General features: G+C 39.1%; 1 protein-coding gene across 1 annotated transcript in view; it reads left to right on the top strand.

Annotated features, from left to right (window-relative positions):
• Window positions 1-3028: 3028 nt before the first annotated feature.
• The window catches only part of kif1aa (kinesin family member 1Aa), a 57243-nt gene continuing 43369 nt past the window's right edge, over window positions 3029-16902 (top strand). Inside the window, exons 1-2 of the mRNA XM_008277560.1 lie at window positions 3029-3258; window positions 5261-5428. Of these exons, the coding sequence (XP_008275782.1) occupies window positions 5323-5428 (106 nt within the window). The 5' untranslated portion in view covers window positions 3029-3258; window positions 5261-5322. The remainder of the gene's footprint in view (window positions 3259-5260; window positions 5429-16902) is intronic.

Here is a 16902-nt window from a genome sequence, read left to right as displayed (position 1 = left end):
CATTGACATTATTTGGCCTCCTCCTCCTCTCTGTGCAATCAGCTCAATGACTGTGTGAGAGCTTCTCTATAAACATCTCTGCAGGTGCTACTCTTCATCTGGCCTGCTTCTCTCTGATCAAATTGAAGGTCCATCATTAGTGATTTAATGTTTGAGAAAATAGTTATTCTTCAACATAATGGCCCTTTTAAAAATTGCACAGATTAAATTTGTGTTTTGTTACTAGCAGATCTGATATTTGGCATTTTTCTGATTGGCAGGATCTTTATTTTTTAAACTGCTCCCTGATTAAGTAAACTGATATAAAACATACACTACTTTGCCTCTGGTGTCTCTCCATCTGTAGTCTGAAGCAATGTCCAACACTGTCTGACTGGTGCCACGTCAAGACTAACAGCCAACCAACACAAAAGGACAAATGTTAATGAGTTCTTTTTTAATTAAACATGTAAACATTAAATAAACTACAGTATTTCAACAAAGTTTTGTGTTGAAATTTGTATTATTCTAAATTATGAAGCAGAGATTTTCATTTTTAATGCAACTGTACAGCATATCCATTTAGAATATAGGCCATTGATCTCCTTGATTAACAGAACAAAGAACCCAAAACAATCCACATAAAATAAGAATAAAAATAAAATAAAATAATAAAATAATAAAAATGCATACATTTTTATAGGGTCAGAACTTTAGATCACCTCACAGCAAGAAAGTTCTGTTCAGCTGTGTGCATGTTTTCTGTGTCAGCATGGGTTCTCTCTGGGTTCTCAGGGTTCCTCCCACAACCCAAAGACATGCATGTTAGGTTGAGTGTGAGCAGGTTTGTTTCTTTGTGTTGACCCTGTGATCAACAGGTGACTTGTCCATGGTGTAAGTCACCTGGATTGATTGACTGATGGTATCAGTAAATGTAGTGAAGAGGAAGCATAAAGTAGCATGAAATTAAAATAACCAACTGAGGCACCAGTACATCAAACCTGCACATACTTGAGTCAAATTCCCCCACTGGTATTAAGTCATAATAACAAATAATGTGGCATTATTGTTTTCATTTTTGTTATTTCCATTAAAGAAGATCCCTGTCAGCTCATATGTTTAAGCTGCATGTAACCGGATATACAGGTGTAGCGTGTCACATGACAAGGAGAGTAGGAAGAGCACAGGTGTAAATAATAACGTGAATAATGGCTGCATAGCTGCTTCGGTGTCAGGGTCCTAACAGTGTGCATTTAGGACACATTGTTACATAACACCTGCACTTTTTCTAATATGACAAGTCAATATTTCTTCTGTGAAAATGTTTGCATGCAGCATATGTTTCCCAACATGTGTACAGGAGATATTTAGAACATGTGCATTTGTCCCTGTCGTGCCCTCCCCTTACAAATGGCAACTTCTCACACTTTCTTTTTCTGTGTTGTTGGACTGAGTGGGTGTGTTCATAGCAGGTGTGCAGACAGCTGTGTGACAGATTTCATCACCTGTTGCTCATTACCTCCTCTCCTATAAAAACCCGGCTCAGATCTCCATCCATCCTTGGCTCTTGGTCTGAATCAATGTTCAGCTCACAGTATTTGATAATGTGAGGGGCTTACAGATCCAGTCTGAAACCTTCTGAGCTGTTTCAGACTCACTGGGGCCACACTGACAATATCAAGCATGTCTGATATTCATAAGAATCTGGATGGGTATAATTATTACACTAGCACCCGGAGCAGCAGACACTATCATTCTAGCCCTTGATGCTAACTTTAGCTACAACAATAAAAAATTGAGAGTTAAACTTTCACCTTGCAGGTCTCACTAAAGAATCAATAACTCATGGAGGCCTCTCACCTTCCCATTTTCTCTCCAGACTCATTGAGTCTCCTGCTTTTTTTTATGTTCTCATTGCAATAAGTTGCTGCATCACAGTCTCCATTTTGTTTACATCTGCTTCCCCATGAGATCACGTGATCTTCTGGTACGGTTATTTTAAAAATAACATTTCGCAGTTTGTTATTTGCCATTGCTTTTAGTTGTTGTCGCGTTTTCATGTATGAGGTTATGAAGCAGAATATCTGTGAAGTTTCTTATGTGGGCCGATTTCAATTTTAAAACTCATTGTGGCTCTGAATAAATAATAGTAAATAACATCTGCTTTTGGATTCCGGCTCAGCCATAATATTACCCTTAAACAAAAAACATAAAGGCCTCTAACTGAAAAACTACTATGTGTGAGTGTGTGTTGACTCAACAGGAATAATATAAAATTGGGAAATGTTAATCTAAAAGAGAACAAACATTTAAACACAAAACAGAATTCCTGAGAGCCGTACTACATTATTTTGGGTTTATAGTTTGAATTCTCACCTGGTTCCTACATTGTCTTTGCATATATAAAGACATTGCCACGATAAACTGATGCAAAACCTACACCCATGTTTACCTCTTAACATTTCGTATTTGCTGCAGTAAACAGAGGCTGTGGGGACACAACTTCAAACTGCAATGCAGACAAACTCACATCCCCCCAGTAAGAGGCATTCAGGGACAACGCTAATGCAAAAGCCACACAAAACTGTGGCATCACTGAGCTGCAATGTGTATAATCCTGTTTTTGTGGCCTGACTCTGCTCTGAGATGCTGCATATATTGTGTGTTTCCATGGTGCAGCGACCTGCTTGTCTCCTCTCAGCTGGATGTCCCTGGTTTGACCTACTAAACCTCAGAACATGTCCCCACATCAACTGCATGCAAAGCAATTGCTGCAACCAACCTGGGCTTTTGCAAATATTAATACCCCTGCTTGGTGTTTGTTTTTAACTTTACACACAAAAAGGATTGCACTCCCTCAGCATCTTTAAAACCAGGTGTTTGAAGAGGGATCTTGCCTCCCCCTCTCCTGCTCCCTCCCTCATCCTCCTCCTCCTCCTCCTCCCTCCGCATTGATGCTGTTGCCTCCCTCGGCGGTGATGTCAGCGGAGCTCAGGCATCCTCCTCCTGCCAAAGACACGGAGACTACAGAGCCATTTTGACCGCTCCGGCTCGGTGGGGCTAAACCAGTCCATCCACCCAGCGGCTACCAAGCGGCCAAAAAAACCCTCCTCACACGGCCGGAAGGAGGAAAAGAAAGAAGGGGGACGGAGGTAGTTTAACGGCTGCTTCATGGCGAGGAGGCGCGTCTGCTAGCAGGGGCAGAGCCGGGACCTAGAGGTGGAGGTAGCCGGAGGATAACACACCGGAGAGAGAGAGAGGGAGACACTGCAGTCGGAGGTAGGAGAATTTCAAAATATTATATATATATACATATATATCTTTACGTAATTCCTTCATTTTCGAGGCTTTAATGCGGCTTAAACGAGGCGGTGTGTGTTTGCTGAGTGTTAAATCTCCTGGGAGGAGATGGGCTCAGGGTGCGGCCATGGTGGAGGCTTCAACGGTACGGCGACAAAAAAATAAATACATTTAAAAAACCCAAAACATTAGAGCTGCGGTTTAACACGGTTCATGGACTGTCACGGTGCATTCGTGCCAATATTTTAGCATAAAGTGTCTTTTTATTGTGTGTGCGTGTGTGTGTGTGTGTGTACGTATGTGAGTATGACGAAGGGAATGACAGTGTCATGTCAATGGGCGAAAGGTAACCTACTGGACGTTACATGTTATTTTAAACTACGCAAAAAGTCTGTCTTCATAAACAGCAATGAAATGTCAGCTAAATCTTCATGTAGGCCTTTAGCTTGGCTTCACTTGTCATTTATTGTTTTCTGTTATCCCTAAACCATGTTATTTTTTTGTATACATATATATATATATATATCCAGAAAAAATGAGACAAAACTGTCATACAATGCTCTCATGTAAACACCAGTCTGTATATTACATTAGCCTTTGTCACCGGGAAAATGGTGGCCGCCCAGCTGAGCTGCATCATCAGCTGATTGGACTGAGCATCTGTGAGAGCAGATTATGGCCATGGATGTTGTGTGTGAGAGGAGAGAAGAAAAACAGATTAAGTGTTCATTTTTAAGAATTATTTTTTTTCCACAAGATGTCATGCTGCACAGTGAATGGACGCAGACGTATGGATTTCATCTTCATCACTTCATTTCAGATGCTAAACTAGATTAAATTCACAGTGAAGCGTTTATTATTCACGAATTAATCCTTATTTGGTCTCAGTCTGGCCCAAAGCACCTTAAAACCTTCTTGCTGCTTTGCTGTTGCCATTACGTTACATGCTCTCGCCAATGGATGTGTTCAGGTGTCAGCTGTAGAGAGGATGTACCAGGAAACAGGGTGACACAGCAAATTCATGAGATTCAATAATGATGACAGGCATCTGAGTCACCGACTAATGGAACATTCTCAGAATATTTATCCAATTTAGCTTTTATTTAACCATTTATATTAAAAATCTTTGCCAAGACTGGAGCTTCATTAACTAACATAAAATGAAAGATGGTTTGCGTAAAGATCAAAGGTGTATTGCAGTGTTATTAAATCACAAAAATATATGTTGTTAGTCAGTGACGATGAACAACTGGGCCAATGTCACATGTACATCCTCGTGTGTGCCTCAAAGTCATGAAAAGTTGTCAGATAATTGAATATTGATATCAAATCCAACATTATCCCACACCTTGGGTACAAATTAGATAAACAAAGAACATTTTCTCTTATGAATATGCTGTAACGTGATTATTTAGTAGACCTGAGACAGCAGCAGTAAAAGATAACTGTGTTGCTCACTGTCGAGATTATTGACAAAAACGTTAATAGATTGTAATTTGATGATGAGTCACAGTTGCACTCGATACACCCACGACACACTAAAATCACACAGTGATTTAATGTTCATTTTCTAGTCTTTTGGGAGACAGTGGTTCATGAAACGGAGCTGCTGAATGGAGCCCGGCCCTGGATTTGTGGCTGCTTTCAGAGCCATTGTCATCCGGAGAAATAGCCTGACATTTAGCTGCTGCTGCACTTCTTTTGTTACAGTGAGCTTTATTATCCATCCCCCTTGGCAGTAGCTGACCATGCACGGTCTTTTCACGTTACAGCCACTCAGCCCTGCCCTCCTCTATTGTCCCAAACACGCCAACTGCAGCGTGTAATAGTCCACCATTTCACAAAAATATAAAAATCAGTCCGCTTTGTAACACTATGTAACATGACGCATGACAGAAATAGTTCTGTAAGTCGATTGCATATGAACTGACACATGTTAGTAAGTTCAGTAATTGGATTCACTCTCTCCTCCCTTCTACAGACCTGCAGGCCCCACACCTGGGCACTAAAGAAGGCACCCCGAGGTGCTAGGAAGACAGCACCATGGCAGGGGCCTCTGTGAAGGTGGCGGTGCGAGTCCGCCCCTTCAATTCAAGAGAGATTGGGAAAGAAAGCAAATGTATCATTCAGATGTCTGGAAACACCACCAGTAAGTAGTCTACACCCAACATTTTTCACTGAACTGACAACGTCTACTGTATGTCAGTTGTTTTTATTGTTTTAAATGCTAAATTAAATCGACAGTGGACTGTAGGAAATGTGTGAAAGGTGCAGAAAGTGTTTGGTAGAAGCTTGGACTGCAGGATTTTTCTCCACCCAGAATGTATGAGTTTGCAGCTGTACTAGCTCACCTTTAACTCTGACCTCTCTGTGTGATGGGATTACTGCAATTTCCTCTGCACAGGAGCCGGAGTGACTCTGCAAATCTCTGGTAAACAAGCAGGATACATGATATGAGCATTTATTCAGAATCAACTTTAACTTCAGAGGAAGCACATTTTCTCCTCTATCTCGGACACAAATGTCATCTCGTTGAACTTTTCTTCAAGACTGACAACTGTTTTCTGCTAAACAGAGCGAACACGAAAGGAGTTATCAATTTATAATCACCTGCTTTGTAAATCTCTTGAACAACACACTTCAGGTGACATAATGTCCATCAAATTTGACCTGATATTTATTTAGGGCAAGGCCTTTTATTTGTGTGTGTGGCCAGATTAAGGCAGATTAAAACATGGCTTTTGACTCAACATTTTCTAATCAATGTTTCCATTCAAATCTGCCCGCTAGTGCAGAGTACAGTTGGTATAACAGTGGCAGTGAACATTTGGAAGAAATGTAATTTTTGTGGTCCTAAAAAAAAAGAAATAACAATTTAAAATTTCCTGCCAAACCTGCTTTTATTTGTTTTTGTTCTCACACGTTGTAAAGTATGAAGTTCAGAGTGCTCCGCATTGCACGGATTTTACCGAGCACAGAGCGAGGAGACTGGAAAGACACTCGATATGTAGTCTGCTTCGCAAGGTAAAGCCATTCGTCAATAATGAATGAGACTTCCTGAAATATTTACCGTTTGGCCTAAATTAGCCATCTCCCTCCTCCCTCGTCCTGACATGGGTGACTAGACAACGAGCCGGGTGGCCTTTTTTTTGGCCGTCATGGTTTTATTTTTGATTTGTGTTGCAGCTTGTGATGTAGGCTGATGGTGTCTAAAATTTTGATGGCTACAGTAGGAGTTGTGCCACTTCCTCCTCTTGTCGTTACAGCAGTGGACAATGAGTGTTCAGCTGTCTGTCAGCATTGTCTCCTCGAGCAGTGTAAGTTTAGGTCAGAGCTACTGCTGTCCATTGGGAATCTATTGACAGAATGCCAATTAATGAAATGTCCTTGGAGACGTGCTGTTTGAATTGATCTGTGAGTCTGATTTTGATGTTTTCATCTAGCAAGTTGTCCAGTGAATTTTAGTTTTATCCTCTAAACCCCAAAACCTCCTGGCGGATTTAAAAGGCTTTTTTTTTGTTTTGTTTTTTAATTGCCAAAATTGCACCATTTATCAGCACCAAAAACTGTCAAAAGAGACAAAACTGTGGAATTTTTAACTTTCAGACAATTCTCAAAGTACTCATCTGTAACATGCTGTTCTATTGGAAAATTAACCAGATCTAAGCTTAAAATCATTATATCTAATCAGAATCACTCAATTCGAAATATACAGTTTTTTCTTTGCCAAATTTGCCCCAAAATAAAGCATTTGCACTAAACAGATTTGGAAACAGACTAAACAGAATGAAAGCAAATTTGCACTCCATAATGCATCTGAGAGTCTATGAAACTCAACTGCGACCAACAGTCGTGACAAAAATTTAGAGACTTTTCGAACAGACTGGGATGAACTGCTGGCTGTAAAAATAGAAGACACGACAGAACAAATTCATTCCAGTATTGGTAACACCTCTGGGTACTTGATAATAACATGTTGTGTCCAGGTTTTTTCAAATTTTTTTAATGAATAATCAAATATAACTTTTCATACTGCACAAAAGACATTTTTGAATTCTCTTTAATTCTGGCCATGGTTGTACTGTGTCCATAGATGTGCAGGACTTTTTTTACAGCGAAAAATGAGCCCAAAGTGATTATACTATAGTAGCAAAAAATGGCCAGAGGCTTCTTGGGGTTGAGTGACTTCAAGCATTAGAAGTAAATCTCATATAATCCCACATATTTAAACCAGGAAAGATGTCCTTGGACTCAGGTGAGTTTGGGAACTGCTTGATGCCTTACAAGTCACTAGGGCTGTGCAAAGATGAAAAAAAAAAACTACAACAAAAACCTGACATTGTGGTATTTTTCACCAGATGACTTGATGACTGCAGTATTTGGAGAGAATCAATCATTCTAGAATGAGTGGGGTGATTTTGTAGGGCATTCTCATTTCTCATCATTTCAGCTGAGCTGCAACACAGCACTTTGTGGTGCTGAAAATGGTCAAACAAATTAGTTGTGTTGCATCATGTAGTAGCAACAATTGCTCGACACTGCTGACAGAGTATCTATTTTTGGTCAATGTTGTCCTTTCTGTAGCTGAAGTATTTCCATACAACTGACGTTGCATTTCTTTTTGCAACCAAATCTTCTTTTTCAGTGTTTTTCTCCCGTTCCCATGGAGTATGCATGTCAACAAATCCTCTGTCTTGTGAGAGTTCAGAAAATCTCAGTGTGTCCAAAAACCTTTCAATCGGAGTACTTTATATTCTATCACACAGACTTCTCTAGTGGATTGCTCATGGAAAATTAGAATCCTGCAGATTTTCTTTTTGTATCAAGCAGCAAAAGGTTATGGTTTGAGTTAATTTGCTTTTCTTCACAAAGCACTTCTGCAGTGGGCTATTGCGCTTGCACACATTACAAGGTCGATGCTGCAATTATATATTGTGCAGTTCAACAATATGAACTGGCAAATGACAGTAAAAGCTTATCTGAAGAGGAAACATTAATACTCAGAAAGAGTGAATTGATGTGTGATTTTGACATGATGCAAAGCCTCCTCCACATTCATCACTGTGTTAAAAAAGTAGATCTGAATGTACAATTTTTTGTTAGTTATTTTAAAATCCAGAAATAATACTGAATTTAACATTATGCCAGCATCACTAGACAAGTTCATGTTGTTCAGACGCACAAAGCTGCTTTCAGACAGACTCAAGGTCTTTCAGCAGAGCAGATTGTTCTCTTCCAAACCGAGTCAATGGCTCTGGATGTGGGCTGGAGGATGTGAGTAGGCTGATGTCATGAAAAGCCCATTGGTTGCAGTGTCTGGAGGGGGTACAGAGGCAGGGTATAAATGCCCCCTTGTGCTTCTGCAGTCTGGGCTGAAGAAAAGAACAAGAAAAAGGAGTTCTGGATTTTTTGTGTCTCTCTCTCACTGCTTTGTGCTCTCTGACACTCATGTGTGGGTCAATAGCTGAGTTCCCACAAAGCGGGAGAATGGCAGTAATCTTGTTGTTTGATAGCTCTTCCCTCCCACGCTGACCTTAATTAAGATGCAGGGGACAGACCTGAAGGAATACTGGGCCTCTCTTTAGACGACTAGTAGGTGCAAAGACTTTGAGGCTGGATTTACATTTATTTTGCAGCAGGAAAGTTATAAATACATCAGAAATGTCACTATTTGATATAATATCTGTCTTTGCTTATATCCAAATGTGTTTGCAAATCTATGGAATTGTGCTGTATTTGTGTGTTTAAATGTAGACACACCATTGCAACACCAGCTTTTTCTACTTTCTGTCTACTTTTGTGTTTGTGATTGATTGTGTTTTATACTTTTTGTGCCTTTGGGGCTACAATCCAATAAATTGGGCGCTGGTTTCATTCAAGCAGCATGACACTGACAGAGTTCAGCAGGCTTAACTCGATGCAGTGACTGATGACGGTTAAAACCAAAAGTAATTTCAGTTTATCACAAGGAGGATGACATATTTTCCTGTTCCAGTTATAATAAGTCTTTTACTGGTAAAAGCTTACTTCTTTTCATATGAATGAAAACCAGGGAAGGTTTAAAGTCTTATTCAGCTGCTTTTTTTTGTCAGTCCACTACTAGGGCAGGGTGATATGGCCAAGAATATTTATCACGATATAAATGAGAAAAAATTGCGATAACGATATAACTGACGATATAATTGACACTAGACAAAATATTTCAAAACTGCACAACTTTTTTAGTGCAAATTTTAAAAAAAGAACAATTTCTTTTCCATTTCGCAAGCAGCTGTTTTTGATGTGCATTTAAGCTATATTGTACCAAAATCAATAGTGCATAAGTTGTAAATTGATGGCTGACAATTTGTTTAATCAAAAGACATTTCAAATGGAAATGGTTTTACAAATCCTGAGCATAGCAATGCATAGTATTCACAAAAGTAAAGTAGAGTTGCTTTGCAACATGAAACTTTGCAGCCAGTTTCTTTGGTCTTGAGGTGGAAGTGGGTGGGACGCACAGGCAGTACAGGGTAGCGGCGGGTGGCGGGCGAATATTCGGACTTCAAAATTGCTATCTGGACACCACCACAACAACCGAACATTCCGATCAGGTCCAGCCCTACTGTGTCGATTGATGCACTGCACTCGCCCTCCTCCTTGGTCACCACCATGCTTCTTGCTCCATGTGTATTAGACCGGACGAAAACAACAACACTGCGCATGCGCGTTTCACTCAAATTTTATTGCGATATTTCAATTTCATATAATCCTCTAACATTACACCGATATTACCATGCACAGCATGCTATGGCCCACCCTGTCCACTACTCATTTGGTGGATTCATGATGCTTTTTTTCAGCACAGTTAATGACCTTGTCACCAGTATTTTTCCAGCATAAAGAAATTAGTGCTGCCCCCAAAGAGGGTTTCAGTCAACCAAATACATATATTTTAGTCAGTTTTGTTTATTGGTGATTCACTTACTCAAACATACTTTGGTTTATCAATTAGTCAGAAATAATAGGAAAATGCATAAAGATCTGTCAAAGAAAGTAACCCAGACTGCTTGTCTTTACCTTACGTGGACTGGTCATGTTTACTGTCAGTGAGGCAGGAAAATCCCCAATTGCATGTTTACTGCTCTTCCATGCTAATTCAGGCACACAACATAGACAGCTACAGTGCACCTTCCCAAGACTTGTCTTACAGGTAGACTGTAAATTCAGATAGTCCAGCAGCAAACAGCTGCTGTTGCTGAATATAGCATCTACGTGGCTTTGCTCGCTGTCAGTGGGTTCAAATCTCCTGTGCCACACCTGCTGACGCAGCCACATTTCCTCGCTATTGACTGGGGCAGGTCAGCCGTGACAGTCTGACCAGCATCACTCCGTCACAATTATGAAGATCCAGCAGCTATGACAGAGACATGAAATGTGCCATAAAACAATGCTGCAAACACAACACAATAGCAACTAAAATTAAACTGCAGCAGATAACTGCAGCTATAATTCGGTAAAGTGATGTGAGGTGTGGATGTTAATAAAAATTTTATTTTCTTCAGATAGTAATTCATGAAGATATTTTTCAAATCTCAAATATATATTAATTGTTCTAAAGCTGATATAAAGCGAACTGTCAGATATTGCTTTTAAAAGATGCTTTTGAAAAATTACTGTAGATCTTTCAAATGTTTATATGATAATATTTTGTAAAGCAATTATTGCTTTGTAATGCATATTATTTAGATAATATGTTGCAAGTAGAATTTATGGTGAAAAAACATGCAAAAAAGATTTAGTTGATTAATCTATCGGTTATTAGATAGAAAATGAATCAGCAACAAATTGAATTACTAAATATTTTGTAAAGTTACATTTTACTAACTAACCAAATTCTTCAAAAAACATGTTAGCAGGTAATTCAGTAAATAAATTTGTCAGCGGTTGTAGCCCTCCTGTGAAGGAACACATCACAAACTAAATTTGAATTCATGAATATTTAATAATAGATTATTTTATAACAGATTTTAAGGCACTGTGTTCACAAAGCATCATAACATGCTTTTTTGTGTCTCTTTTTTAATTAAGACTACAACTCATGAATTGTCTACCTCCTGCTCAGTTCCCTCGGATAATTACATGGATAATTGTTGTGTGGCCAGAATTTATGGCAAATTTTGACCTTTGAAAATAGAAACAAAGATATAGGTCCTACAAATATTTCCTCTTCCCAAGATATGATTTGTGTGTCCTGTCAAAATAAAAGGGTACGTCAGAAGTAGAAGTCAGAATGGGCAACCATTATGTTAACAAGGTGTGGACTTGACGTGTCCATGCAGCTGATGACGAGGTTTGTGATGACACTGCCAAAGAAAAATGAGCTGCTGCTGTATCCCATCTAATTACATTTGCCCTTTATGACGTGACTTCCTCTCCTTTTGTCACCTATAAACTCAACACGAAGGAAATAAAAAGCATTTCCATCATAAAAAGATAAGGTGCATAGTAAAAGAGAGTATGATGAAGACTGGAGGCTCCGTGTGCTTTCCCCTGGTGGAGATATTGAAGCTACTGAATGTGATTTAAATAAGCAACCTGCCCCGGCCTCTCTGTAACCCTCATATGTGCTGCCAATCACTGCCACTCTAAAGTAATTACCTTGTCTGAGTGCTGAAGGAGGGGTGGAGGCTCATCCTGTATGAATCATAGCACAATCTAAGATGAGTAAGCAATTAGAGGATGCCACACTGCAGACTCTCTGTCAGATCTTGATTTTTTATTTTTATTTTTTCAATTTTAGAGGTTTTGCATAGTAGTCTGCATCTTGTTTTAAATGTGATTGAATTGATGGTTTTCTTCTGAGTGACTGAATCCAGATCCAGGTCAGTGTTATTTATAGGAAGACCAGTTTCTTTTCTATTTTACTCTTTGATACACCCATTTTTCTTCAGTGATATGACAGATGTCAGTTATTACTGTATATAAGAAAGATGGTATAAAACAGAAGTAGTAGGTTGATGTGCTGTAGATATTTTAAGCAAGCTGCAGTGAACCAGTAATTAGGGCTTTAAGAAACCAAAGACAATCGTTTTACCTATTCTTTAACTGATTTGATCAATTGGTCACAAGGGAAAAAACAAAAATCTCATCTCCAGATGCTCTCAGTGCGCTCAGAGGACTTATTAGCCTAAATGAATGATAAACCTACATAAAAATCTTGTATTTGCAGCATATTAAATCATTTGAACCTGGTTATTTTATACTGAAATGATAACCACAGGCTGCAGAAAGAGCAGCGTGTACCTGCAAATATTCATCTGATTTCTGAAATAGAACTATGTCAACTGATGATCTCAGCACAGGACTTAGTGAGGAATATAACACAGATATGTTAGCCTGCTGTTTTTAGATGATCTGCTATGCTGGTGGTAAGGCTGTGATATGCAAACTGCTGTTTGCAATGTTACACTTTACTGTTTTGGCCATTAGTTTAAGCAACATGCAGCCACATCGATGACTTCTTTGATATGTCGTCTGTTAGTTTGGAGGTGACTCTAAGTAAACGCTCAGTTAATGAAATGAAATGAAAAATACTTTATTTATCCCAGATTCAATAATAAAATAAAATATTATATTAATAAAATTATCATTATTTTATAAATATAAAGTTTATAAAATTATTATAATATTATAATAATAAAATAAGTCAGACTAAGGCTTAAAGTTGTGAAAAAACGTGTTCAGATGCAGTCGTTTCACTGCCAAAAATAATGGATTAACCCTAGAAAAGTATTGATGTAGCACTTTTCTCCTCATTAAAGTAATGCTAGCAATTGTCCAACCAATGACAATTTTGTTGAAGGGGAGAATATCGACCAGCCAATTGACCAGTTGACCTGGAGGCTACAGCCATCCCAGTAATGTGGCTTTTTCTTCACTATAGAAACTACATTTGGTTTGAGCAGTTGTCAATTAAGACAGGAGCAAAGCATCTATGCTACTAGGATTTTTACCATTGCACTGTTTAAGCAAGTGAAACGCCAGAACATTGTCTCCAGAATAAATGAGGTTAGCTTTGTAATACTCAGCAACAGGACTGCAAAATGTAAGAAGGGTGAACATCACTGATGCACTAATGTGATGAGTGGAGCCTTTAATAGTCATTGCTTGATTAAGACTGTTTTTCCATCAAGATCAAAATAGATGTGAATGTCTAACTGGAATTTCTTCATGTCAGGATGAATTACTGCAGAGGACCGTATGTGACAGGACAAAACACAGTGTTGGAAGAGTAGCTTTTCCAGCTAATTTTTCATAGATAAACTGAATACAACTATCTGAAAGCAAGTATCATATTGTGTATAATGAATGCTAATTCGCTACATTCATCACCCAGAAGGGTTTTTACGAGACAAAGGTTTGGAAAAATGAGATAAAAGAAAAAAAACTGAAGCAAGATACTAGAAAAAGAAATTAAACTGAGTGTAGCAGGGTACAAAAAGGCATACATTTAAATACATTGCATTTTTAAGGTTGGATTATCCAGAATTTGGCAGATCTGTTAAGGGTCTTTTTGGCAAATTAAAAATAATCTGGTAAAAGATTTTATATTCTGATGCCACTGTGGTTAGAAGCAACAACTCGAATGAATATTCGATTCCCGGCTGAGGCGCATTTGACGAATGTATTTCATCTACTTCCTGTTTCCATGTTTCATGTTGCTCTCCACTATTATCAGATAAAATAATAAACTTGTCCTACAAAACATAAAATAGAGGACTGTAGTGCTTCTATATTCATATCTGGCCGTCTTCCAGAATACCTGGATGAGTCATGGGCCTCATCTCTTCGTCATGGGCCTGAAATCTGAAACCGAAGTCAGCCACACTGGCCTACATTTCATAGCTGAAAACATTGTAGAAGAGTAGGGAGGAAGTAAGAGTGTGTACACTTACTTGAGATTGTACTTAGCCCTGGGCCTTTTCCTCTGTTATCGACCGCATCTACATTAGTACAGAAATGGTCTGGAGCTCTGGGAGCAGGGAGGAAGCATTTTCATAGCTGGCTTCACCAGACCACATCAGATATACCGTCTTGAGGTGGGCACACTGACAGCTGCTGTAGTATTCATACAAAAGACTGTGGATGTCAGTGGTTGGGTGTGTTTATATCTGCTCAATTTGGCCCGAACAGGTTGAACCATTGTCTTAGTCTTGATCTTTAGCAGGAAGAAACCTCAATGAATGCTGAGAATTACACATTTGTTTAAAAACAACAGGCTAGTCAGAGAGAAAGAAGACATTACTCCAAAAGCAATATAAAAAAGCCAGATTACAGTTTGCAAATGCACACAGGAACAAAGACCTTAATTTTTGGAGACATGTCCTGTGGTCTGATGAAACTAAAATTGAACTGTTTGGCCATAGTGACCATTGTTATGTTGGGAGGAAAAAGGGGGAAACTTGCAAGCCTGCCCTGAGAACACCTTCCCAACTGTGTACAGCGGTAGCAGCATCATGTTGTGAGGGTGTTTTGCTGCAGGGACTGTTGCACTTCACAAAATAGATGGCATCATGTGGAAAGAACATTATGTGGAAATATTAAAGCAATGTCTCATGACATCAGCCAGGACACAAATGGGTCTTCCAGATGCACAATGACCCTAAGCGTACCGCCAAATTAGTTGCAAAGTGGCTTCAGGACATCAAAGTCAATGTTTTGGAGTGGTCATCACAAAGCCCTGATCTCAATCCTGTCGAAAATTTGTGGGCAGACCTGAAAAGCCGTGTGTGAGCAAGGTGGTTAACAAACCTGACTCAGTTACACCAGTTCTGTCAGGAGGAATGGGCCGCAATTCCAGCAAACTATTGTGAGAAGCTTGCTTAAGGATACCCCAAACATTTGACCCAAGTCATACAGTTTAAAGACAATGCTACCAATTACTAAAGAAATGTATGTAAACTTCTGACTTTGAAGAAAGTAAAAAAAAAAAAAAAAAAAAAAGTTCTAAAAAATCTCTCTCTCAACATTCTGGCATTTAACAAATAGAAATAATTTTGGTAATCCTAAATGACAGTGAGGATTATTTGCCTTTTTATACAGTATATGTAAACTTTTGGTTTCAATTGTATCTGGACAAGCAGTAATGATGCTGTTTTCAAATGCAGAAACCTTTCCAGATGTAAATATTGTACATACACAGCTCCCTAATACAACAGCATAGCTAAACTAAGAGTTAAAGTAGACATGAGAAAGCAGCATGTCCCCATCAAGTTTCATTTGTAAAGGGTCTATGTGCAGACATATCTGACATGAAGTCAGGTCAACTGGATAAGATTTGATCAGCCATCATGATTTAGCTAGATTTGCTTGAGTTATCATGGGTCATCCTGGGGATATAAATTTACCAGAGCAGACCAGGATTCTCTGTAGCATTAAGGCTACATTGACCACCGTATACCCGTAGATATACACTGAATTAATAGGAATGAATGTGTAATGGCAGAAGGTATTTCCTGTTTGAGCAGGACGATGGAAGCTTTAATGGCTCACGGTGGGTTCAACTGTATTGATTTGAGCGTAAAAGGCATGTGTGATTTACAGAACAGTCGACAGACACAGGAAGACATATAATTATATCAACACTTCAGCGGCCATCGGGGAAGAATGAATATTATAACAATGGCAAAGGTAGTATTTATTGGAGGACTGAGAAAGGTCAGCAGAGCCTGAGAATGTGCAGCTGAAGACTGCTGGTTGTTTCAGCACTGGACTGTTGAAAGATGAGCCGAGGCTGGCAAGCTGAGTCTGAGCTGTACTAAGATGGCCATTGTGCCGGCGAAACCTGGAAGGTGACAAAATGGCTTTTTCATCTTGCAGTACCAACAAAGTAAGACGTGGGAATAGCATTTTTTCCCCCTAATTTTGTCTTTTACTGTGTGATGAATGTTACATCCCCACCGGATCAACTGCAGGGCGATGCTGACAATTTTCAAACTTGTTCCAAATGCAAATACCATTTTGTATTGTCTAAGAAACAGTATAATAAAGAGGGAAAACGAGATGATAGATTATCATTGGTCAGTTTGAGTCCCTCTGATATTTTATTATCACCAACAGAGTATATTTTTTACTGTTTTAAAGCCATGTTTTTTCTTCTCTTTGTACAACCCTGTAGATTCAATCAGTGATCAGACAGTGTCTAAGTTGAAATGGGAATTATGTAGTTTTTTTTTCGAGAACAACACCGTAACCAATCATTAGTAATTTAGAAGACTGAATACGAGGGCTACTCTGCAATTGCGCATATGTGTTAAGGAACATGTTTGACATACACTCACCGGCCACTTTATTAGTTACACCTGTCCAACTGCTCGTTAACGCAAATTTCTAATCAGCCAATCACATGGCAGCAACTCAATGCATTTAGGCATGTAGATATGGTCAAGACGATCTGCTGCAGTTCAAACTGAGCATCAGAATGGGGAAGAAAGGTGATTTAAGTGACTTTGAACGTGGCATGGTTGTTGGTGCCAGACGGGCTGGTCTGAGTATTTCAGAATCTGCTGATCTACTGGGATTTTCACGCACAGCCATCTCTAGAGTTTACAGAGAATGGTCCGAAAAAGAGAAAATATCCAG

This window comes from Stegastes partitus, unplaced genomic scaffold, assembly GCF_000690725.1.
Source record: "Stegastes partitus isolate 25-593 unplaced genomic scaffold, Stegastes_partitus-1.0.2 Scaffold100, whole genome shotgun sequence".
In the NCBI taxonomy this organism is placed as follows: Eukaryota; Metazoa; Chordata; class Actinopteri; family Pomacentridae; genus Stegastes; species Stegastes partitus.
Note: the sequence above shows the minus strand (reverse complement) of the source record. Positions and strands in the feature narration are given on the sequence as shown.